This window comes from Prinia subflava, chromosome 1 (assembly GCF_021018805.1).
Source record: "Prinia subflava isolate CZ2003 ecotype Zambia chromosome 1, Cam_Psub_1.2, whole genome shotgun sequence".
In the NCBI taxonomy this organism is placed as follows: Eukaryota; Metazoa; Chordata; class Aves; order Passeriformes; family Cisticolidae; genus Prinia; species Prinia subflava.
In genome coordinates this window covers 117,156,007-117,181,886 of record NC_086247.1, presented here as the reverse complement: position 1 = coordinate 117,181,886, position 25,880 = coordinate 117,156,007, and the positions used below count along the sequence as shown (strand labels likewise).

Sequence of the window (25,880 nt, the reverse complement as noted above, 5' to 3'; positions counted from 1 at the left end):
AAATGTTCCGTATAAAAAGTGATATTTTTTGAATTACCAGCCTCAGATCTTTTCTGTGGACCACCAAAAATCTGGCAGCATAACATTCAAGAAACAATGCCTCAGCTAAACAAAATTAATCTTCTCAAGTGTACATATGGCAAATGGCTTGTAAGCACTAGTGGTGTGCTCTTTCTTGGTAACAAAACATATTGCAGTGAATTTGCTGACCGTGTCACGAGTGACCTTTTTTAATTTGTTTGTATTTTTCTTGTGTCTGCACATACAGCCATAGCTGAGGCTATGGATGAGTTCCAAAAGAGCTCTCTCTAATGAGAAATGAAAGCTGTGTTAGGTCTGGATTTGTTCCAGAAAAAAAATGTGTTTCTGCAACATCAGGCTCTGAATTTTACGCTAGTACGTATTATTTGTTATTTTAGACAGAGCTCAAGGGAAATGGAAATATAAAGAAGAGACTCCCTTCAATTGTGGAAGATGAAGATGAGGAAGAGGAGGGAGAAGAAGAAAGCAGCACCCTTTCAACAATTGATACACAAAGCACAAACAGCTCTCAGCAGAAGAAGACTGCAAGCAGTAAAAGCCACCTAGGGAGAAATTTGAAGCAGTTGGCCTCAGGAACCGTGCCCTTTCATTCCCCCATCCGAGCTTGCAGTTCAAACCCCTCAAGAGCCAAACATGAAACAGAACTCCATTACTACTCCAGAAGGAAGGAGAAAAACCTGAAATTGTACCTGTCAGCACTGACCACCAATGGCCCACCAGATCTGAGCCCAAGGTAATAGTCATGAATGGTCATTTTCCTCCCTATCATGTAAGTCCTATTAAAAATATCATGATTTTGACACTATGAGAGCTATTCTGAATAGTTTATACTTCTGTTCATCCCACATTATTGTAGGAACCATTGCACACTGCGCAGAATGTTATGACTTTAGAACTTTACTGCAAACTAATTTATTTTTACCCATAAAAAGGGCAGTAAAAAAATTAGCAATTGCAAAAATGGCTATTTAAATAGTCTTGCCTTATGGTATCATTTTTTCTATAATATTCATTCCCACAATAGCACTATGAAATGTTCTGAGTCCATCAGAGACACAAAAATTTGGAAAGCAAGTAGATTAAATTATAGCATAGCCATGAAAATACAAAAAAATACTGGAGTAGAAAATTATAATGGAAAACCACTGCCTAGCAATTTTGGAAAATATTTAGACAGTTTTTTTCATTAGACACAGGAAATCTAATAATGGAATTTACAGAGATATTAAATATTGAGTTTAGCAAAACTGTTTTGCTGTGTATTTTGACATAAAGAAGCATGGTATAACAGCTTATTGAGGTATTACTAGTGTGCAATTTAAAATAGTTCAAATTTTTATTTGTACACTACTTACAAGTTATTTATATAACTTTTTTCTAAATTGCTGCAGTGCAATCCTAGTTTTAGGACCAGTTCTTTAGAGAAATCACACACATACATATATACGTACATACAAGGAGATGCAGTAGTTCATCTTCCAGATCGAGTTTTGTCTTCTATAAATTGAACTGGTTTTCATGTCCAAGCACTTGCTTTATTCAGTAGAGGCAGAGTGGAAGTTTCAGGAACTTGCCATTGCAAACCTAAAATAGCCACAGCTTGAGCAATATTTGTTTGTCAAAGTACCAGTCCCTAGAGGTGCAATCACAAAAAAGACATGGAAGATTATATAGAACATTTTCCCCCTCATGATGTATTTTATCAGTACATACACATTTCAAATAGTAGCAAGATACAAAACAATTTTAGTTTTGTCATAAAGTCGTTGAAATCACAGAAACATTTAGGTCAGAAAATACCTCCAAGATTGAGTCTAACCTTTGACGAAACACCATTCTGTCAACTAAACCACGTCATTATGTGGTACTTTCTCTTTTGTTTCCTAGATCTCATATGAATTTGGTTCAGTCAGCTATGAATAAAAGTCATTATCATTCATATAATAAGTGGTAATTCAGGAAAAACTACTTTTTATATTTTCTGCAGAAATGTAGTCTTGCTCATTATTGCTCTGAACTTATGCAGACAGACATTGGCACCCAAGGCTGCAAAAGGAAATATGAAAAAAAAAAGTGTGTTTAAACATATTATTTCCTGTTTCCATTCATAATTTTATAAGTGCAGACTAATCCTGCCAATAGGCTGGGAAATTGGCCCAAGATGTGTGTTTTTCAGCCTTCTTTTTTTTTTTCCAGACAAAACATTTTCATTTTATCTTCTAGAATGGACTTATATTATTAGAATATTTAAACTGACAAGTTAATACCACTTTAAAAAATAGCCTTAAGTGTTTCATTGTAAGCATTAAGAAGAAAATAAGGTCTTAATTAAAATCCTCATTTATATTTGATGTTGGCAAGGGAAGGCATGGGAAAGACATTTCTGGTTGAAATACCCAGTCAGTGCTGTACTGAGGTGTATAACCAGTTTCTTAAGAAACTTCTGCTGTGGATATTTCCTAGAGGAAATTAACTAGAATTCTTTACAGGTACTTCAGGTTCTTTCTTTGTGCCCCACAGTGAAAGCAGGAAAGCCCAGAGACTGGGTCAAATTTTTAAAGAGCTCTTGGTGCAAGGAACAGAAGCTAGAATTGTAGTTTCCAGAATAGAGCCCCAATCTTCCCAATTGCATTTTGGGTACTGCCTATGAAGTGGAAGAGCAGCAAAAGGAGGAAAATGTAAGTGATAATAAAGGCAGCTCTAGGAGGAGGAAATTATTTAACTGAATCTCCTCAGACCCACACAGAGGAGAGCACTCTAGCCCTAAGCAAATGGATAGAGGAGGTCACAATCTTTTCTGACTTTTTTAGCTTCTAGGAGTGGAGTTTTCTGTCTTCAGGAGAAAATTCAGGGCTGTACAACAGCTGATTCAGAGAGGGGGGAGGCATACCAATTGCCTTTGTCCCCTCATGTTTTCAATTTACTAGGTTATGTACTTCCCCATCCAGTTCCTTGTATATGAACAAGCATATTGCACATCATCTATTTCTCACATAGAAGCTGGCACTCCACAACTAGGTATTTTTGCTAATATAATTTCCTTTTAGTCTGAATCTTTAAAGAATGTAGCATCTATAAATTCCAAGTCACATCTGAGTAAGCTTTCTCCAGTGTGCTATAAAAGGCAGTTAAAATGTTAGCATTTTATATAATTAGAAACCTTTACAAAAGTGATATTGGTGTTTAAAATTTGCCTTTTGAAGCAGTGAGGCCAAATGACAGAGGTCTGAGTTACATGGATCTTTCAAGTCAAATACATCACAGGTATCTCTGTGTTGTCTGTTCTTTCTTTCTCCAGGCATTTGCAGTCAAGAAGTTTTCCTGAAAATATCTTTATTAGACGAAAAGTCTAATTTCAGTCATCAGAAATTTATCCCAAATGACTGAGAGGCTGAGAACTTTCTATCTTAGCCCTTCCAGTTTAGTATTTAACTCATCTGTCTACTGTAAGACAGATGCTTGTTCCTGGACAAAACAAGAAATTGATGCTTCATATCAGTCAACTGGCTGCTGTATGATTCTCTTTAATTGACTTCAAAATAGTTCTCTTTATAGCACATTTTAACTGAGAACAGAAAATATTCATGATTATATATTTTTAATACTGTGTATTGATTCTTCCAATACTGGTTTTCTATTCTCTGCATGCAGAACTTGATTATTGTATAAAATACTGCTTCTTTTTTTTTCCTGTTTGGCTTTCTTGACACTGCAAATTAGACATAACTGCTATGCATGGGTAGAAATAACTGGCAAAAATACCTTTTCTAGTAGTCAGATCCAATTCTGTTATTAATGTAACTGGGACACTGCAGACTGGTCTGCACATTTTCCTGTATGAAATTTGCAAACAAGATTGCTCTGCTAGACCTAGCTCATTTTAAAGAAATTTAGAGTAACTATTTTCATGGAAATGACACTTTTGACTGAAGTTTACAGAGATGTGTTCATAAATATATTATGTTCAGGCTTAGGCTCTGCCTGAGTAAACCTAATATAAGAGCCTGATTATGTGCAAGGAGATTTCAACTTCACTTTAGAGCATAGTGAAGCCTCTTTAGGTTGTGCAGAAGAAATAATAGCAACAGATTACTGCAGATATGAAAAGCAAACTATAGTCCACGTAGCTTTGGATTGGACCCAGAATATGCCGCAAAAGTCATGAAAATTTTGGAACTTCAGTTAATTATACTTGGCCTTACATTCCTTCCATTATCAGTAATTTTAATTTTGAGTGACTCACAAGAAGTTATGCCAATATAATAGGTTCTGCTTTTCTCTAAACTTAATGTTGTGAAAAATTCACCCTTGTTTAAAAATGCACCCTTTAGGAGTAATTTTTACAACATAATTATGAACATGATGTTTATGAAACTGCTCCATTACTCTGATTTTTCTCAACAGAATTGTCGATGGGATTGAGGATGGAAACCATAACGAAGAAAGCCAAACCTTTGACTTTAGCTCTGATCAGCTCAGGCAGGAATCCAGGTTATCTCCTACAACTGGAGGTGAGCATTGCCTGGGAAAATCACTTTGTAGAGAAAACAGTTTTCATAAGTGCTTTTTTCCCCCCCTTTGTTTCTTTGATCCTCACTAGTGGCATAAATAGATTAAATATATATTTGTACTCTCAGCACCATTTCAGTGCCACAATTGTAAAAAAAAATACAAGGCCCCAAAGGTCATTTGTTGTTTTCCTGCTAATAGACAGTCATGATAAAACTATTTTTGGAGGGAACTATTCTTTCATGCTTTGTGCTTTACCAGAAGAATTCTAGAATCTTCCTCATGCTCCCGAACTTTTGGTCATGGAAGGTACTAAACACAAAGACAAAATTGAACATAAAAAAGTTCTAACACCAAACTGAAAAAAGTACTAGCCATAAATAAGAAAAAACAAAACAACAACAAACCAAGAAAAACCCAAACCAAAAAAAAAAACCACAAACACCCAATTCACTAAGAGCCATATGTATACTTGTCTCTTAACATTTTTAAAGATATTTAGAGAAGTGGAGGGGTATGGAAGTATGTAGATTTTTAAAAGAGTGAAAACCTTGAATAACAAGGAGTTTTAGGAAGCCTTAAATGGCCTACAGCCTGAAAATGTTGATGAAGTAACACCACAAAGCAATGGAACTTCTCAAAATGGGGGGGAGAAGATTAAAAAAAGAGACATAGAGACCCTTTCCAACATCCCATCTTTTAGAAGTAAACAGTCCCCACATAGCTAAGTACTTTTATCATGGGGACAACTAGGACATATATTGCTTCTCTTAAAGACAAGCAGGAAAATAATAATTAAAGTTTAGTCATATTTATGGCTATTTAAAAAGTGTCGAGCTGTCATATGGATGGCATCAGGGTTGTTATTTTCATTCCTTTCAGGTCCAGAGTGAAGAGAGAAGTATGGACTTTATTAATTGCACTTCTCTCAAACACTATACAACGAACATTAAACACATGGTTTAGTTTTCATTCTAGCCAACTGCAAAACAGGTTTAAATTTAAAGCATTAGTTAAGTGCAAGAGTAGCATTATTGTTTGCAAGTGATTATACTCATTTATATGTATTTGAATTATTTTCAGAGGCTGAAATTGGTGCTGCTGTGCTTGTTATCAAAGCAGAAGAGACCAAACAGCAGATCAGCAGGCTTAATAATGAGGTAACAAGACTTTGTGGGGGTTGAAGGATATTAGCAATGATTCCAGGAATGCTGGAGAAAACTCGGAATACTCAAGAATATGATAAATGTGTTACAAATGGGTTTACAAAACTGGATGAGGTTCCTACACTTAGGGCAGCTTGGGGCATTTAACTCATTCTCAGATTAATTTTCTACATGAAAACTACATAAAATTTTGTGTCACATGCTAGGGCTAAAACCAAAGTGAGTATTTAGGATTTTGTCTATTCTGGGTAAGCCTCTATTTGTCTCATTCCTCCTATTTGTTTCCCCAAGTTCCATCTCCCAAATTTTCTTGTCTTGATGCGTGTTGTGCTTTTAGAGAATTTCCTTGAAAGAAATGCAAGTCCATGTTCAAATTTACATAAATTATTCAAATCGCTTTACCTGTGCTCTGCTTTGGATGAAAGAGAACTTCATCCCTTCCTGCTCAAGCAATATGACCTGAGGAATGCAGAGTCAACAATATTCAGTGGTGCTTCCTATTCCTCCCTTTTAATGACTTCAAACTTGTAATCAGCTATCAATCCAACACTAAGGAGATGTTCTGTGGCTAAACTGTTTCATTTACGCAGCCCTGGCAGTACTTTAGTTAACAAGATTAAAGCATCAGACTAACCTCACAGTTGTACTGCAAGACTGAAATCTGTTCTCAGCCTACTCTGTCTTTCAGTGTAAAAATATTTGAGACAATTCCTAATACTTCCACATGAGGAAACATTTAAATAAGTCTCACCACACAGTTTCACTTCTTCCCTGAACTCTTTGGTTACCAGAAATATCAAGTTTTATTTTTATTTTTCCTTCTTTATTGTATATATTTAATCTACTTATTATTTCCCACTTTCAAAGTTTTGGGCTTGTAAACCTCTGTCATCCTGAGTCAGCTTATCTTGGTTAGATAACTTAAATATCCTAAGCTAAGACTGCATACATGGTTAGTTACTATGACTGCATCATTTCATTTGTATGTCAAACTGTAGATTTCAGACAAAAGTCTCATGACCTATTGACTATGGGTCATGAAAAACTATGGGTTTTTATAGGACTTGGTCAAAGAATACAAGAAAAACTTCAAGATATTCATTGACACCACCATCATGACAGATAATTATATTTCCTATGTAATGCTTTTGAAACACACAAGTCGTATTGATTCATCCCTTTTGAGGACAGTAATTTTTAAAATGGGAGGCTCTATTATGTGGCTATCTGCAAGAGGCTATTGGAAAATATATCAAGGTGACAGATGCTCCAAGGCAGGCACCTTGTGGATTAAATAAACATTTCAGTTGGGACAGTTCTGGGCTTCTCATGCTTTTCTGTTGAAAAACGATAAATAAATAAATCTTGGAGCAGGGTAACATGTAAATCAACGAAAGAAAAAACCTCCATATATTCAGGATCATTTCTCTCCGTGTACAATTTTAATTTTGCCCTAGTAATACTACCTGAACAAAATGTTATGCCATCTGTTTGTTCACATTAACATAACACAGGCAGTCGGACTAGAGTTAGATTTCATAGGTAATATTCTGGGCTCAAATCCCAGAGATGGATGGGTATCCTCCAAGTTCTCCCATGGATCAAAATTTACATTGGAAAAACTGCATGACTGAAAGGCTGCTTAATGGCATCTTCTACATGTACTCAAACATGGCCCAGCTGGAGTTTCTGAAGGGATAGTTCAGAGTTGGTGCTTACCCAAATGAGCCTCTGGGTAGCCTTGCTGATCCACAGGAGCTGCTACTTGGAGTTTTCAATTGTTGTACTAAGTATAAAATATTTGTAGACCCAGTGCTTTTATCATTCCATCATTTGATGATGACCAGTAATGGGAACATATCACTGATGCTGCAGCAGACTACTAGCAGTAGTTAAAATACCAGCAGAGTAAGAAACAAAGTTCTCTATTAAAGACATGCAGTCTCCTCCTGGTAAAGAAAATATGAGAAAACAGGTCACAAGTAGCCAGCAGCAGTAAACACTGTCATTAATACATTTTCCAGTGGAGATCAGAAATCAATCAACAAATGCAAAAATAACTGCTTTCATGAAAGGCAATTGTATTACAACAGTTCACTAGTTAGCTTAGAAACATTTCAGTTGTTCATGAGAGGAAAAAAAGACATTTGTCTTTCTATTCAGACTTTCAATACAGTCTCTTTATAGCAAAGCAAAAAGTTACCCCAGAGAAAAATCTACAAAATTAGATTATATTTCTGGTTTAGAAATACAGCTCAGCTGTTGGCAGTATTTTAGGTGTATGGCATTCACTACATAATCCAAATGCCATTTCATTTACCTAAGAGAGAAACAGAAGTCAGTGCCTTGGTTTCACTTCTCAGATTTGTTAGCTTTAGTAGTAATGGACGCATGACTTCCTCTAAGGCGAGTAGTCTCCAGAAACAGCACAGCTGATGTGAGACAAACTGAAAACACCCCTAACTGCTGTTGTACAGCTGCATGGTTTGGCTTCTCAGCCAGCTAACCACCTTTCCACTTCCTCACCTAACTTCACTGCTCATTGAGCCTGTGTGAGACTCAAGCTGATACAGGAATTTTGTTTCATGTCATTATTGCAAGGTAGAGTAGAATAGGACTACTTTTTCTCCCACTATGTTTGTCCCTTCCACTTAGAGTAAATAATCACTGAAGAAAGCAGGCATGGCACTCATTGTAGTTCAGTAACTTCAGGATATGGCAGGTGAGAGCTAAGGTTCAGGTTCTTGTTCTGGTAAAAACACAGTTAGATATCCAGTAACCTAATCTTGAAACTACTGCATAAATATCAACGTTGTCTATTTGCTGAGCTGGGGAAAGCTTGATTCAAAGTCCTGCTCCAAACTAGGCAGTGCAAGAACTCAGGAAGAGTATTCTAACTTAGGAGTCTGTGTCTGCACAGCTGACCTGGCCTTTGCAATGCATTTGTCTGCAAAGGCTGATCAAATGAGTGTATCTGAACATTGAACATATCTTCAGAAGCACCACTTACCTGATGCAATCACAGATAACTACTAAAGAGCCCACAAAATAAAAATATGAAACCACTAAGCAGATTTTCTGAGGTATACAGATGGCCAAGACATCTAGATTAAAGCACCTGCCTATCACTGTCAATTGCCTGTATCCTATTAGGCTTTTAACACCCTATCATTTGAATGCCACAGCATGAAAAGAGCAGAGAAATACTTTTACATTGATTCAGTTTGAAAAACCCAAACCTGAATTATTTAAAACAGACCAGTTAAAATAAGAAAAATACTCAATATCTCAATATTTTCCCCCCTAATTACATGTACACATTCTCCATTCAAAACCATGGGTACGTACATGGGTGATTTGGAGCTCAGATCAAAAGGCCATCTCATGCAATGCATGAAGATAAACTCAGATTGTTTTGTCATGTCCCCTGGTTTCCTCATATGCAACCCAGCTTCAGTGCAGCCTCCCTCAGCTCCAGAAATCTGGGGGCTAATTCCATGCTTTACCATCACATTAGTAGATCCCACAATTACAGTACTAAAACAGTATAATGAGCACAGTACTCTCATTTCTCCCATTCAACTGAAAAACAAACAAACATGAGAAAATATGAATAGGGTCAGGTTTTGGGCTAGATAATTGCCTTCTGTTTAGCTCCACATTGGAGCGCTTAGTGGAAATTCAGCTATTTTTATTTTAGGTTTTTTAAATGCAAGTACTTAAAATACTCTAAGCATCTGGCACTTATGCAGAACAGGGAAAATATATTCACAGGGATATTTAACTTTCATTTAACAAAAGGAACAATCCTAAACAAATATGTTTATTTTCCAAATGATAAATTTTGTACATGTATTAATTTAAAATGTATTTCAAATTCAGCTGCCAAAAATCAATCCCATTCTCCTCTCAGTACACCAAACAAGCATTTTTAATATTAAAAATATATGCAAATGATAATCAAGGCTACCAAACAAAATCTGGTGAAGCTAATCACGCTTTCAGTTTTACGTAAGGAATATACTGTTAAAGTTCAATTTGTGACTTGAGAGTTCATATAATGAACTCATTTGACCAAGAGTAAATATATGTTCTTCTTAACAATTTCATAACTATATTGTCACACGAGAGAAATAACTTTGCAGCAAGGTTGTCCCAGTGATTTGGTTTGCAAAACATTTTTCAATCAAGGAAAACATGACAAAAAGTGAACTAAATTACATTTATAGATGATGAAAACTATTAAAACAAATCTATCCATTTTGGACTTTAGCCATGTAAATTCCACATTAAAGCCAAGACATAAAACCAAGTATCATTTGTATGAAAAAATAAAAGCTTTCTAAACAATACATGCAGAGTAAATGCACTTTGCCTAATGAGGTTTTTAAAAATACATCTTCTCTGTTAGCACTGACATTCATGTTTCCAAAGAACTTCTACCTCGTTTTGTCTCTCTATTCTCATACTTTGGTAACTGTAGAGAAGCCTTTCCAGCTAACTTTCTTCTTCTTTTAATATTAGTTTAATAGGTATTGGCTGATGAAGGTAACAAAAATAGTCGATGCTCTATAGCTTAGATTATATATTTTTAAGCAGAACATACTGCACATACATGGCTTAAGTCCCATATGTTGTGAAGTGCCCCTTGCACTTTTCCTTGGTGGAAAGACACCTGAGACAAAGGAATTAACCAAGAGGCAGCCATGCAACATACAAATCAACTGACTTCAAACTTGAATAAAAAATATAATTACCATGACAGATGATGACAATTGTCCAGTTAATCTCTAACAGGCATTTCAAAATGATCCTGTACTCATAAGATCTATTTTCCCAACATCTAAACTCAATGCCTCTTGGTATTCAAGTTCATAAGTTCACTGCTTTTTCTTTTTTCCTAGAAGATCCTAAACAAAAATTAATTTGTGTTCTCCTTCTAAAGTCAATTTATTCTGGAAACATGCTATTTCAGTAGATCTCAGCAAAACATATTGCTTCTGACTTTCTTTGCCCATTACATTTGCTAAAAACTCTCCATTGGTATCATTTTCTTTTGAATTGTCTTTGGTTACATCTCTGAAGTCACTGACAAAGTACACAACCTCAAGCAGCCTTAGTAATTCCTTGTGAAGAGAACCCCTACTAGAGTTCAATTAAAGAAAATACACTCTTTGTATATCCTGGGAGTATGATTAATGCCCACAAAGTGTCATTCAACAGAACTCTATAGACATTTTTCTATAATACTCTCCATAGGCAGAATATTATATTCATGCCTCTGACATTTTCTTTTCAGATATAATGTTTAACATTTATCTTTCTTGAATTTCATATCACTGATATTTAAAAATGAACATGAATTCCATTTAGACATTAAAAATAAATATTAAATAAAAACAGATCAGGATAAGGTGATGAAAATAATATCTTAAAATGTTTATGGATGACAGCAAACTATTGTTCATAGATCATATAAGAATCCAGCTTATGGTGATTATGTCCTCTTCACATTTCCTTGTAGTTCTAGAAGAATGTCAGGCAGTAACATCTTAGAAGTCTTCTGACAAGATGTATATTACATCTAGAGTTTCTTCTCATATTTTAAAACAGCTTTTCAATAAAAGAAGAGAATTGTAGTTCTGCCACGGTTTATTCTTAAGAAATATAATGTTGCCTGTTCTTTTTTAACTATTCCTTTGCAAGCTTATAGAAATTTTCTGTTTATTATTTTTGCTCTATATCATATATACTACCTCAGGCTTGCTTTCAGCAGTACATATTGCCAGCTTCTTCTCTCCCAGCCACCTGGGATTTCCACAATCCTCAATTTTCTCCCAATCAATAGCTAGTCAGTCAGTTTGTCACTAGTAGTTTTTGAATTCCTTGAAGCAGTAACTTCCAAACCTGATTTTCTTATTGCCACAGTTATGTTGACGCCATCCTGATTCTTTGCCAACCTGAAGGCAGAGCCCACATCCAACAATCACAGAATCATGAAATGGCTTGCCTTGGAAGGGTCCTTAAAGATCCAAGCCCCCTGCCATGGGCAGGGACACCTGCCACTAGACCAGGTTGCTCAGAACCCCATCCAGCCTGGCCTTGAACACCTTGAGGGATTGGGCATGCACAGCTTCCCTGTACAATCTCTTCTCACCACACTCACTGTAAAGAATTTCTTCCTAATATTTAAACTAAACCTACTACTGTCTTTCAGTTTGAAGCAGTTCCCCCCCTTGCCCTGTCACTATATGCTTTTGTAAATGATCCCTCTCCATCATTCTTGTAGCCTCCCTTCAGGTACTGGAAGGCTTCAGTTAGGTTATTTCAAAGCCTTCTTTTTTCCAGGCTGAAAATTCCCAATTCTCTTAGCCTTTCCTTGAAAGACATGTGCTCTATACTTCTAGTTAACTTTCCTGTCCTACCCCTCCACCTCCTCTCTTCCTCCCTCTCAGTGAAGACTCACTCTCAATGAAGAGCCACAAATTATTATTAAAACAGCACTTTGAGAACCCCTTCTCTAAGCTGAATTTCATGGGACCCCTGGTAACTTGGATATATTTAATTAATCTAGTCCTTTATACTTCTCTCATTTATCCTTATGTGTTTAATATCAATAATCTTGGTGTCCTAATTTACCCAGAAAAACTGGTCACTGGAACTACCAAAAAGCTGGCTACAGAGTCAGCAGACAAATGACCAAATTTCCTACTCCTATACGGTAAAGCCAACTGCACAACTTTCCAGATTCCTGGATTTATTTCACTGAAACTGAATCACCATATCATTGCACAAATCCTATAGATTTAATCTGAACTCAGATTAGCTTCACTGGATTTTTTTTTTCCCCTTCTGCAACTAGCTTTGTTTCTAAAGCCATTAAATCAGAAACGTCTGTCACCATAATACCAATGGCCACAGAGTTGCTGAGAGATGATCAGTGAAGAGTCTGTCTCTGCTCAATTCTCACTTCATTCATTCAACAACACAGTCAGTAAGAAGCAGAATACCAGCAGTTAGTCGATTTTAGCCTTCAAAGGCAACTCATTCCAGCTGAAAATCTCCCTGACTTAATGAAAAACCGGAAGAGAAGAAGATACAAAAGAGCAGGCAAGGGAATATAGAAGCTGCCATATGCAGTGCAAGCCAGGCAGCTCCTCCACTTTGCCAAAGTGCAGCTTCCATTTAGCAAGAAGCCAATATTCATCTTCACTTCTTTGCGTGTTAAGAAAAAATCATAGCAGGATGATTTCTGTGTCTGAAACTTGAATTTGAAGAGGGATTAAGCAAAGTAAAACAGTAAGAGAGAAAAACATGTACAAATCAGAATCAGCTTCTAATCAGAAAAAAGGCTTACTCCAGATTTATCCACGAACAGAGATGAGAGCTAGGAATTCCAGTTGAAAAATTGTCTTTAAAAAAATTTATATATTGGAATACATAATGAAAGAACAAAGAAATATGTTTAGCCATTTAAACAAAGCAATAATCATCATCATCATCTTACATCACACCATTCCTACCTAACTACATGGAACAAAATACCTAACTGCTCAGCAGTTTAATACTGGTAGTAAAGGAAAATACTCTTTCTTCTGAAACAGTCAAAGTATTTGAGAATACAAAATACATCTACTAAAAATTTTATATTAACCTCTATTTTGAATATATTCTTTCCTGACAACTTAGTCAACTAAAAAGACACCAGCGCATTGCTTTCAACCAGTTTGAGAAGTACCTCTTGCTACTTGAAGCTAAATCTATATAAAACCCAGTTTCTACATCCAGGAACATTGCAATATCTTTTTCAAGTCATAGGAAATGCTAAGGCAGCCTTTCAAGTATATTTGTGATCTCAGTGATAATTTTAAAGCTCTCTCCCTAGCACAGCACAGACCATTTGTAGCAGTAGCTGTTCTGCCTAGCAATAATCAGCGAGCTCCTGAAAAGAGTGCAGCCTTACCAGGATGCCAGGAATCAGCCCTTTTTCCTCAGGAGGAAACTGTACTGCTTTCAATTTCTCTTTCATAGACTTAAAATTCCTTTGGTTTTTAATCCCAGTCTTTTGCACTTTCTCAAACATTGTGAAATTGTTAAAAATACTGATAAGATTTCCCCCCCCTCTGTTACACCTTTTTATTTGCATCTGCTCAGGGATCTCTACAGGGTATAAAAATAATAGCATAGACAGTGTAAGATTGGTAGGAACACTAATAGTATGCTATGCATGTATAGAGCTGTAAGAATATAGAGACAGGTGATAATAGTGATAGACACTGGAGTTTTAACCTTGCAGTCTTGTAAAATCCTGAAAGCTACATATTTTTTTGTGTATGTCACATCCAAAATAGGTCCAAACAGATCTTACTAAGTGGAAGTAATTAATTAAGTTTAGCATAATTACTCTAACTATCATACTACTGGAAACCATTAAAGCTTACTTTATAGGGGTTTATCAGGTAAATTCCTGTGTGTTGGTGCAAGAGCAAATTTATGAGAAGATAACACTCTACAAGCTAGCTGATACACCAAAAATAGAGTATCTGGGCACTAGAGCAAATTGTAATGAACAGAAGCCAGGGCTGTAACAAGTGCTGATGCTGGGATTAATTTTTGCTGTATTTTCTTAATGGATTGGCAAAAGAAACATGCTAAATGATGATTAAACGTCTAAAAAAGCTCATAAGTGATGAGAAATGGAAAACAAAAACATGGATCAAAACAAACAAGACATTCTAAAATTGTGGATATTTTCACACAGGATTCATAGTTCAGGTAAGGTACATACTCATAAGGTAGTGTCAATATTTCTGTTTGCACACCTGCAGAAAGCCCAGAAAAAAAGATGCAAGTTGGGAAATTATACACAGAAAATCGTTGCTGTATCCACTAGCTGTAGGGGCCAGTGATGATCTTAAAAAGAACTGATGACCCCTGAATCGAGACAGCCATGAGTTTCATTGTCTGTCTTCTCCCATTCTTCCCAAAAAAGCTTTTGGAGATTATGCAATACCATCTCCTAGGGTTCAACAAAACATAGGAGTTCTTGTGAAGTTGATTTGTCCAGAAATCACTGCATTTTCTTACAGTCTGACAATACCAAGAACCTTCACCGGCTGCTCTGACCCCACAGGGAGCCTGTTCACAAAACACTTTGGCAACATATTTAAATTTCTCACATTAACTGAAGCTACCAGGCATTCAAAGCTTAATCTCTGCCAGTAGAAGGGGATCTCATGGCATTTTCTGTCTCCATGACTGAATTAGACAACAAGGCAAAAAGTAAGAGAGGTGCAGAGACACAGAGATCCTGTGACCTGCCACTCAATGGTCTCCTACCCTTAAAGGATTTTCTCTCCAGAGGCAGTGGGACCATTGCAAAACTATTAAACAATATCTTGGGTTTGACCTCTAAGCTCAGAGAAAAATAAATCAATCTATAGGAGCTGTATTGGAGTGCCAGTAGTAACACAATCGAACTCAGCCTGAAATGTATTTCCAGCAGAGTTCTTCAGAATTATCCTGCCAGAACAATGAAAATTAGTCTGTGTAGGTCATCTAATCGATGGTGTCTTTACATGAGGTCAAAGAAAGGCTCCATGAATTACCTTTTTTTTTTTGACATGTGGCTTCAAGATGAACATGCAGTCATGTCTTTTTTTCAGCAGAGCAGCATCAGCATGAGAAACTCTATTTATAATGATAATGACAGTGCTTTGACCTAAAATAGATTGGAGATGAATTTAAATTCTACCCTTTGAAATGATGAGTGGGTTACTAGTATGTTTGAGCTAGACTTTTTGTTACCCAGAACATCCTCATCAAGGCCTCATAAATGTCCCCATTAATATCCAAATGCCAATCAACTTTAAAACACAAATTCAGAACTTGCCAATCTGATCCCACACAAAATGGCAGTGTTGAGGGAAGACTTCATGTACTTAATGAAATCAAATGGGTGCTATCAGTAGTTTCAGCATTTAAGAGAAAAGGTATCTAATAAAAAATCTGATTCTTCTTTTTGCACATGCACCAGAGAAATCTATGCAATGGATGATCTGTTATACATAGTACCTTTCAAACATACACAAACGTGATGAAAACAAACTGTCTCACAATCTTTTATATTTTTAAATAATTAAAAGTAGCAAGTGGGTTTTCGAGTTTCCAGGTTTTCCTCCCTTTTATTTTTTTGTTTTTAGTTAGTAGTAGTTCACAAGATTTTCATGTAACTACTATTTGCATCCAACAACTTAGGGTAAGGATTTCTTTTCTTTTACTATGAAGACAGTAGTATGCTTCACACATATTTCTAAACAAGACTTCACAAGAACTCATTTTTATGTAATTCAACAGTATTAAATTGTTTGATTAGAAAGTTTATGATTTAAAATATTCAACGATTGATCAAGGAAATATTGATGTCATAGTGCATCTGGAAATCATCTCAGTTCTGACCCTATGACCATTTTCTATACACAGAGAATTATTTGAAATCAGGCAGATTAAAGTAGCTGGAAGGACAATTTCCCACACATATAGTAACAGAGTGTATTTCTTTAGTGTAGAGACACCGTGCCAAAGATCAAAGTTGCTATTGCTAGAAAGAAAAAAGGGCTGTATGTGTATATTTTAGCCATGGTGCATGAATAAATACCTTGATATTTTGCCCTTTCATATCAGATGACTACTTTAAGTCAAGAAGTCTCACAATTACGTAAGGATATGAGAAATGTGGTGCACCTTCTGGAAAACCTGCTCACGTCCCAGAAACCTCCAGGATTCTGTGCTGTGCACAGCATATCTCGAAGCCCCACACTGGATAGTCTGCAGTCTCGAGTGTCCTGGACTACACATCAACCTTGCTCTCACATGCAAGCTGGGAACTTCACTTGCACCAAAGCACAAGTTTGTCGTGGAAACACATTGTGTGACATTTGGAATACAGATTTGTCTTCTGTAGGCAGCAGTCCCCAAAGGACTGAACCCAACCTACAAAATTCCATGGATGGTGAACTATATTATACAACAGGCCTTCAAAATTCCCCTTCCCAGTATCAGGTAATTCAGAAAGACAATCTGCAATTTTTAAGATGCACCTCTCCCCCTTCAGACACTACCCTGACTCCTCTTCAGTCCATTTCAGCAACACTTTCTCCTTCAGTATGCTCTTCATCAGAGACGTCACTACACCTAGTACTGCCCAGCAGGTCAGAGGAAGGGAGCTTCAGCCAAGGAGCAATCAGCTCACTCAGCCTTGAGAACCTGCCGGGGTCGTGGGACCTGGAAGGAACAGCGGGAGTAACTTCTGCACAGACTCCAGATTTCCCAACAGACATTGTGACAAGCACAAGGGATGTTAAAGATAAAGATTGCCAAGCCATAGACGTATGAGAAACAGTGCAGTGGTACTCAAAGCATGTTCCACAGCTGCCAGTTTTAAATTTAGAGAGTACTGCATGACTGCTTTATTTTATCTCTGTTCTGGCCATCATGGAGACTTACAAACATGAAAATTCAGACTTACAGAAAGTAAGAAAAGGTAATGTTGGTTCATACTATAGGAAAACCAATAAATTTCTAGATTCTAGAAGCATGTTGAAAAAAACATTTTGAGTACAGATCTAACTTGTCTGTTTGGCAGACTTTTGTGATAGTCCAAAGACCCTGAGGGTCAGAGCAGCTGGAAGTCTAGCACAAAGAACAGTCGTGGTGGCTTTTGTTCATCGAAGCAAAGGTTTTCCCTGAGTGTCTGACTGTTGTTCCCAAACAATATCTATGGCACTGTTTGCTTCAGGTGATCGTGGGTCCTGCTGGTCTTTTTGTCAGTTCTGTGAAGGCAAAGGGACAATATTCGCTGCATGTCATCTAGACAATCAACCAAATAGAGCTGCTAGAGAGTGCTTAGTTGTTGCACGTTATTTGTCATGTAAATGAAACCTCTTACCTAAAAATACTATTTTTATATACTTGGTATGAAACATGTACCTAAAAATTATTTAAAATATTTATAAAGAGAATAAGAGTTTGGTTTCATTTTGGTAAAAGCTTGCAGTTTTAACAAGAAATGCACTACCATCATGTATTAGATCAAATACTATTTATTGTAAAGACCTCATGTAGTTTACAAATGGCTTCCCTTTTATGTGCATGCAATTTGCAATGAATGTACTCATTCTGGTGGAATACAAATAAATTAAGGTATTATTTTAATTAAAAAATAAAAGAGCTGGAATGTTGTATCCTATAATAAGGTATCACTACTTAAAAAGTGAGTTGTTATACTAATAACATTCAATACTTTTGGTTTGTGTCTTACTCTTGGTCTTGTGTCACTCTCATTTGTAAGACCAAGTCAACATTTTGAAATACATTCCTGTTTAGGGGCTTTATATCTGGTTAAGAAAATTAAGAGGGATGAACACCAATGAGCAAACTGAGGAATATTAAAGGGGAAAATTAGAATTTTGGAAAGTCCAAATCAAGGAAACAAGAGTAAAATAATTACATATTAATTGATGGTTTTGTTCCATCTCTAAAAACTAGCTTTGATTTTTTTAGTCAGAATTTTTTTAAAAAGAGACACTATAGGTTTGGTGAATTTTTTAATCCAGAATCTGACTTAATGCCCCCCAACTTTTTTTCTGGTATTTAATGTACCATAAATATATTGCTACAGTGCAACCAAAGATACATATATGCATTGGAATTTTGGTGTTTATATATAAGTTTGTGCAGCATGTATCCTGTTTACAGATCCTTTAGCAAGTATTATTAATATATATATGCTTACAAGCCAATATAAATGTCCTAAAATGGGTGAGTTAACTAAGTTACATTTAATAATTAATGCAAAATTATAGTTATCAAATTAAAATTTTCACAGAGCATATATTTAGATTTAACTTCCTTAAGAGGTTTTCATGTTTTTTTTAATGAAAATTTCAAAGATGGAATACATTTGAACATTTGGCTGTATGTGGGAACAAAAAACCTCAGTTGATACTCTGTCCTTTACAGAACTTACACCCTTTCACAGCCATTTTCCTACTGGTACAAACAATCTCCCATTTTGGGCTGTCTGAATTTTGCCAGTGTGTCTGCACCTCAATGTGAGCATTTACATACAGGTTTTCTTACTTTCCCTCTATTCCAGTGTTTACTTAGTTTAAGGTTAAATAGAGAAGTGCTGATTGAATAAAGAATATCTCAGAAATTTTAAAAAATATTAAAGTAATAATAGGAGCAAATACAGTGGCATGTACAGGTCTGTGGTATTTCTGCCAACAATCCTGGCTCACCCTTAGCCATCTGCTGTTGCACACCCCTCTTCAGCACTGGGCAGGAGGCTGGGGGAGGCTGCCTGCTCCCCACTGCCAGGGCAGGAGCCCCACCTCACCTCAGCACCCTAGAGCCAGTCCTTTCCTGTCCTCACCACAGGGCACAGGTGTCACTTCCCTGGGATGCAGGGGCACATGCTGCACAGCTGTCCGCAAATCCTGATTCCTCAGCCTACTGTATTCCAGTTATTGACTGAAAATGCATCAACACACCATGCCTGCTTCCAAATATCATTTAACGATTTCCATTACACATATAAATTGAGAGAAGCATTTGCTTTCTCATTCTATGATAAATAAACCATTACGTATATACATTAAGATTTTGTCTTTTGTTTTTCCCAGTATAAACACTGGTGTCATGAGATTAAAACCAGATGTTTTGTCCTGGAGTTCTTGTGTCAATGTTGTATGAAAATTTAAAAAAGTCAATGGAAACACAAGAAACCTCTTTGCATACACAGCCTTAGCTTTGCTGTTGTACATTTAATTCTCAAATAAAAAAAATTCACGTGTAGTAATTACGAAGAAATAGCACCAGGATATCTGTCCTAAGTGGTTCCTTGTTTCTGCAATTGTCAAACACATCCCAAACAAAGCTGGTAAACACTATTCCATTTGTATTGGCCATAGTTTCAAGGAACACACCCAAATTGCAGAGATTCTGTAAGATGGACATCACACAGCTGAGTATACTGCCTTCCAGGGAAAAGCTCAAGGAACTTCAGACAAGGCAAGAGCTCATTCCAGGTGTTGTGGTTTAACCCCAGCCAGCACCCAGCCCCATGCAGCCACTCACTCATTCCCTCCCTCTCAGAATAAGCAACAAAATTGGAAAAGTAAAAGCCAGAGAACCCATGGGTTGAGACAAAGACAGTTTAACAGGGAAAGCAAAAGCCGTGTGTGCAAGCAAAGCAAAGCAAGGGATGAATTCAGTGCTCCCCGTGGGCAGCAGGTGTTCAGGCACCTCCAGGAGAGCAGGACTCAGTCATGCGGAACTCTGACTCGGGAAGGCAAACGCCACCACTCCAAATGTCCCTCCCTGCCTTCTCCTTCTTCCAGCTTTAACATGCTCAGGATGGCACCATATGGTATGGAATGTCCCTTGAGTAAGTTGGGGTCAGCTGTCCTGGCTGTGTCCCCTCCAACTTCCTAAGCACCCCTGGCCCCCTCGCTGGTGGGTGGGGGAGGAATAGAAATGGCCTTGGCTCTGTGTAAGCCCTGCTCAACAGTAACAAAAATTCTTTCATCACCCTGTTTCAGCAGAAATTCTCTCCATAGCCCCATACCAGCTGCTGTGAGGAGCTGATATGAGGAGTTTTGCGAAGCAAATTAAAAATCCCAGCCGGGATCAGCACACCTGGCTAAAATCAAGTAAGGAAAAGGGAAGGTCTTGAAGGGTTGTACTGTTTTAAACTCCCTGACACCATCATAGTATGAAAGTCCCAGGAAAAGCATCCCCCAAGCAGCTTCTGCTGGAAAGTATCTGCAACCAGTGAGAAAAATTTCAGTTTTGAAGGTGAAATGATAATTCACAGGGACAAATGTGAAGGCACATACTTTTGGAATGGAACAGTATCCAAGACGGATTACCATGGACATAATAACAGAGAGTGGTCATTGAGGATTTCTGAGATTAAAGCAACAACCACTGTAATATTTACATGTTATCTTCAAAAGATTCTCAGTATGAAAATCAATACAAGCATCCCACAACCTAATATCCAGCCACCCAGTTCAGACAATTGAATTTATTCTTTTTTACACTAAATAAAAAGAAAAAATAAAAAATAAAATTGTTTTTTGTTAAGGATTCTTTTTCTCATCTAATTCTGCATTAGTTTACTTCCTAAATTTGTTACATTTTCTTCCTTTCTTGCATTTACCATCACTGTCAGTTTCTTCTTCTGTACAGTAAATGTATTTTTTCCCCTATTTATTTATCCATCTTTTTTTCTCATTTATTCAGTTTTGTATCCTCTCCCTAACTGCATCAAACTCAACCATGACTTTGACTTCCTGGTAATTTTTCTATTAAGAATCATCCCAAGTCAGCCAGTAAGAAACTTAATGGTTACTGAACTCAGCCATGCACCATGTTTTGTCTCTTTCAAGACTCGGGCAGTAAACCACTGGACTCTAACCAAAATCTCCTGCACTGTTATATTCTCACAATGCTGCAGTTGCTTTCACTGAGGATGGGAAAAAGAATGGAAAATATTAAAAAGATGCACTGGAAAGCAGCCAAACAAAAATACCAAAGGTAGGAAATTTGTCTTTTGCTTCAGATACATCATTAAAGATATGTATTTCTCTTGTGCCCATGGTACCTACTAGATTGAATTTAAGAAAGATATCTTATCACAGGTTTTGCAAATACTTATAATTATTTCATAAATCATTACCAGCTCTTTTTATTACCTTGCTTTGACCATTGGCTGGTTATCTACCACAAATAACTTACTGTAATTAGTCCATCTGCTAACTGCACATGAAATTTCAATATATTTCCCTTTGTGAGGCAATTTTGTAACACACTGTGTCAACAACCTACCTGGTAGCTTGTAAAAAATCCTGTGTTTCACACATGAAGTCTTGGGATGGAACAAACTCGTCCCAACATTTGCTCCACATTTTCTGCATCTTCTTTCCTTAACTTAAAAGCACACAGTCCTCACATGCCTCTCAGTGGGATGCACTTCTGATATTTTCTGCTGCTGGAACTACCACAGCAAAAAGTGTACAGTCACATTTCCATGTTCTAGAAAAACACTTCACACAATTTACCTCAGCATTAAAAGAAAGGGGCTGTAGCTGGTAATTTAGGTAGCAGTGGAGTAGGAAATAAGAAAAGGAAAAGGGCTGGTGCTTGATTTTCTGGATCATTCCCCTATCTCAGCAAAGGGAATTTGCCCAGCTGTCATCAATTCCAGCAGCCTACATGTTACTGAGTATTTGCTTCACTCGGAAAATCAAGTAGGTTATCACAAGAAATCTAAGCTCATCTCATTCATTATCCGCAAATTGTCAAAATAGTTAGCTACTAGTAAAAAATAATTCACAGCTTCAAGTTTGTTAGATAATGCTATACGCAAAATTGGTTTTAGCCCTTCCAAGATGAGCATAGAAATCACATCATCATTCCCAGACCGACCACTGATCTCCTGTGTATTTTATAAAATTCTCTTCCCAGAGTCTCTTTGTTTCTCCCACCATACATTGTCAGTGGCAACAACAAGGACAAGAAACAGCAATTTCTGGCTTCAAAACCACAAAGAAATGCCACAGATCTGATCCTTTCATTTAGAGAAACTAGATGATGAAAAGAAAACTTTATCTATGTACCTTGATACTGGAATTTCCCAATCTTTGGAAATCTCTCAAAGAACCAAGTTAATGATGTTTAAGAGTTGAAACACTTATGTCCGTCAGAACTCAGAACCATAAAAGTTGTGCCAAAGGAGAAGCAGTACCTTCCTCTTTCAAATTATTTTAATTTTTAAGATTTAGTATGGATCTTTACATTTGTGCCTTGATGGTGTGTTTTAAGTTTATGGATTTATTTCAAAGAGATTAACACGTGAATTTATTCTCTCTTCACAGATCCTTGGAACCCACTGATACTTTTACTGTGGCAAATCCAAAGGTCTTATACATGACCAAGAAATGGAAAGGCAGAAAAAACAATAGTGAAGATCTTTATATTAAGTGACACTGCATTTTACATTTTACAAAATTATGCATTACAATTGTAAATGGCTAGTATGTATTTAATCATAGACTAAAATATCAATAGCTTTAATATGATGTACAATAAATGCTTCCACCAACCGGCTTCTAAGAAATATTTCCTCAGTTTTCAAATTTTATTGTCCTAGATGCTGTGTTATCAACTTCATATACTCAAAGTTCTCTGATAGGGTCCCTAAAAGAGCTACTACTTCAGACAACTATTTGAATTCATTCTCTTTTTAAAATGCCTTTGATCCATTTCACTGATTTTTCTCAAAATGTAAAGTGGTGCAAGAGTTAACACTGTCATAAATGACAGCTGTAGGAACAGCTGCATAGACTTGTAATTTTGCCTGTAGAAGAACATTTTCTTTGTAACTCTTGCAAATATAAAGAAGATTTAAAAAAAAATTAAAAGCTCATATGCCCTCACATTTAACATCCGCATATCCTCAGGATTTTTAGGACAGTCAATGCAAATTCCCAAATGTCTAAGTGCACTTTATCTGCACTTAAAATTCACATTTCATATATAGTGAATAATGTTATATGTATGTATTCACCCTGCCCTGGCCTACATAGTAACTGTTCTGATTCTTTATTTTTAGTATAGTCTACCTCTGACTTCTTTGTGTCATTAAACAGACTATGCTCTTCTGCTCACCCTAACACAATACAACTAGTGTACCGGCGACTAAAAATCCACATATTTGGAGAGGTTTTGCCTTCATGAGACGCTTTAAAGGTTTTACTTCCTGTTCAAAAAAATCAAAGCTTCCTTCAAGAAGAAGGAGATTTAAAAAAACTCACGCAGTGTTAACCTTCCTATGTGCAAACAATCAAATCCCACGCGCCAGCTCCTTTTTGACTGCAGTCAGACACAGGACAAAAACAGCAGCATCCTGAGACAAATTGGCAGCACAAGCCTCAATAGGCGGTAATGCTACAGACTAATTATACCTTTTTAAAGGCCAGCATTGTCAATCATTTACTTCCCGAGTTTCCTTACATGATTTTTTAACTTAACACATATATCTAGTGCTGCTGGATTTCATTTCCCCACCCCCACATGGAAGATCCAAAGAAATACAGCTTATATTCTTACTAGAAAAATGCCAAAATTATTTCAGTAACCATGCAAATAACTTCTAAGAAGAATTTTAAAGCCTGTAGCATGCAAATAAATGAATGGGTTTCTTGCATTATACTTCTTTATAGGAAAAGAAAATTATAACCACATAAAAGAAAATATTTTTCATCTCACCCACAGTAGTCTGAAATTATTTTCCAAAAGTAAATAGCTAAAGTCTCTTCTGTGCCTTTGCTTGCAATGAAATTGTGGGAGGCAAGGACATGACACAGGATGGACAGGAGCAACACCACAGACACACACATTCTCTGAATGCTACACTGGCTCATAACATCATTTTTAAATGTTACTGACTCATGATTGTCAAGCAGCTTAAATGTGTTCAAAAACATGCAATCACCTTCCTTTTTTTTCCCCATACAGAATTACCAGTTTGTGTTACAGATTGTGCCACAGAATCTCTGACGAATGTATATAGAGTGTAAAAATAGTTACTGGCACTTGTACCACAGTCACAGACAAAGCAAAAATTCCTCATTCCCCACCTCGTCAAGAACATGGAAAGCTTTTTTAAGAGAAGAAAATTGCTGCTTGGTCTTTTGTGAAACATTAGACTTATATTGGGTTTGCATGGTCAGGTTTTGGTGACAAGGACTACAGGGGTGCTTCTGTGAGAAGCTGGAAGCTTCCTTCATGTCCAACAGAGCAGTGCCAGCTGGCTCCAGGGTGGACCTGCCAATGGCCAAGGCTGAGCCAACCACAAATTGTGGGAATACCTCTGGGACAAATTATTTAAAAAGAAGGAATAAAAACATTCTGGCATAGATGCAATTGTGGCCAAAGATAAGCAGGGTAAGGATATGTGAGAGGAACAACTCTGCAGACACCAAGGTCAGTGGAGGTGCTCCAGACACTGCAGCTGATGTTCCCCTGAAGCCTGTGGTGAAGACCATGGTGAAACAGCTGTACCCCTGCAGCCCATGGAGGTCAACAGGGATGCAGGAATCCACCTGCAGCTATGGGGGAGACACACACTGGAGCAGGCTCCTGGCAGGACCTGCAGACACAAGGGCAGAGGAGCCCACGCTGCAGCAGGGTTCCTGGTAGGACTTGTGACCCTGTGGGGCACCCAGGTTGCACCCAGCTGTGCCTGAGGAACTGCACCCTGTGGACAAATGACCCACATTATAGCAGTTCATGGAGTTGCTTGTGAGATGGTCTTTGGAGAAGCTCATGGAGAACTGTCTCCCATGGAGAACACAAGCTGGACCAGGGGAAAGACTTCTCTCCCTGAGCAGCAGCAGGAACAATGTGCAGGGAAATGACCATAACTCTGCTTCCCTGCCTCCCTGCACTGCTAAAGCGGAGGAGGCAGTGATGGGAAGGAGGGAGGGGAGTCAGGAAGATGTTTTAAGATCTGTTTTTACTTCTCATTATTCTGCTCTGATTTTCATAGTAAGAAATTCATATAATATCCCAAAATTGAGTCTCTTTTGCCCGTGGCAGTATTTGCTAAATGATCTCACACCTTATCTCAATCCATGAGCTCTTAATTATATTTTATCTCCCCTATCCAGATGCAGAAGGGAGAGACAAGCTTTGGAGGGTGCTTGGCATAGAAGGTCACCCCACTAGATTTTTTGGGGCTGAAACCAAGAAACATAAGGGTTTTGAGAAAAGGATGGTATTTGGGAGAGGAAAAATGAACTCTGCCTCAGTCAGACCCAATGCAATCCTTAATACTCTTCTTCAGGACCAAATTCTCAGCAGTAGCAAGTACAGGGCATCCAAGGTGATAAGCTTCCTATTCCTGATGCATACCAATACGAAAATGTAGTGTTCTTTCAAATGTTGGTAAGAACAGAGTTTTTGAGCAACCAGCTGTTATGAAAAGCTAGTGTCTATATAGCTACTTACTAGAAAAAATGAAATGGGAGAATCATAAAAACCCTCAGGGACATTTGACAATATCCTTACCAGAGCCATAGTAAAGCACGGCCT

The 25,880-nt window shown here is 37.2% G+C and overlaps 1 protein-coding gene across 1 annotated transcript in view; it reads left to right on the top strand.

Annotated features, from left to right (window-relative positions):
* The window catches only part of KCNH8 (potassium voltage-gated channel subfamily H member 8), a 186,389-nt gene extending 168,823 nt beyond the window's left edge, over positions 1–17,566 (top strand). The window contains exons 13-16 of the mRNA XM_063409196.1: positions 420–775; positions 4,447–4,553; positions 5,635–5,711; positions 16,401–17,566. Coding sequence (XP_063265266.1) covers positions 420–775; positions 4,447–4,553; positions 5,635–5,711; positions 16,401–17,111 — 1,251 coding nt within the window. The 3' untranslated portion in view covers positions 17,112–17,566. The remainder of the gene's footprint in view (positions 1–419; positions 776–4,446; positions 4,554–5,634; positions 5,712–16,400) is intronic.
* The last annotated feature ends 8,314 nt before the right edge of the window (positions 17,567–25,880 follow it).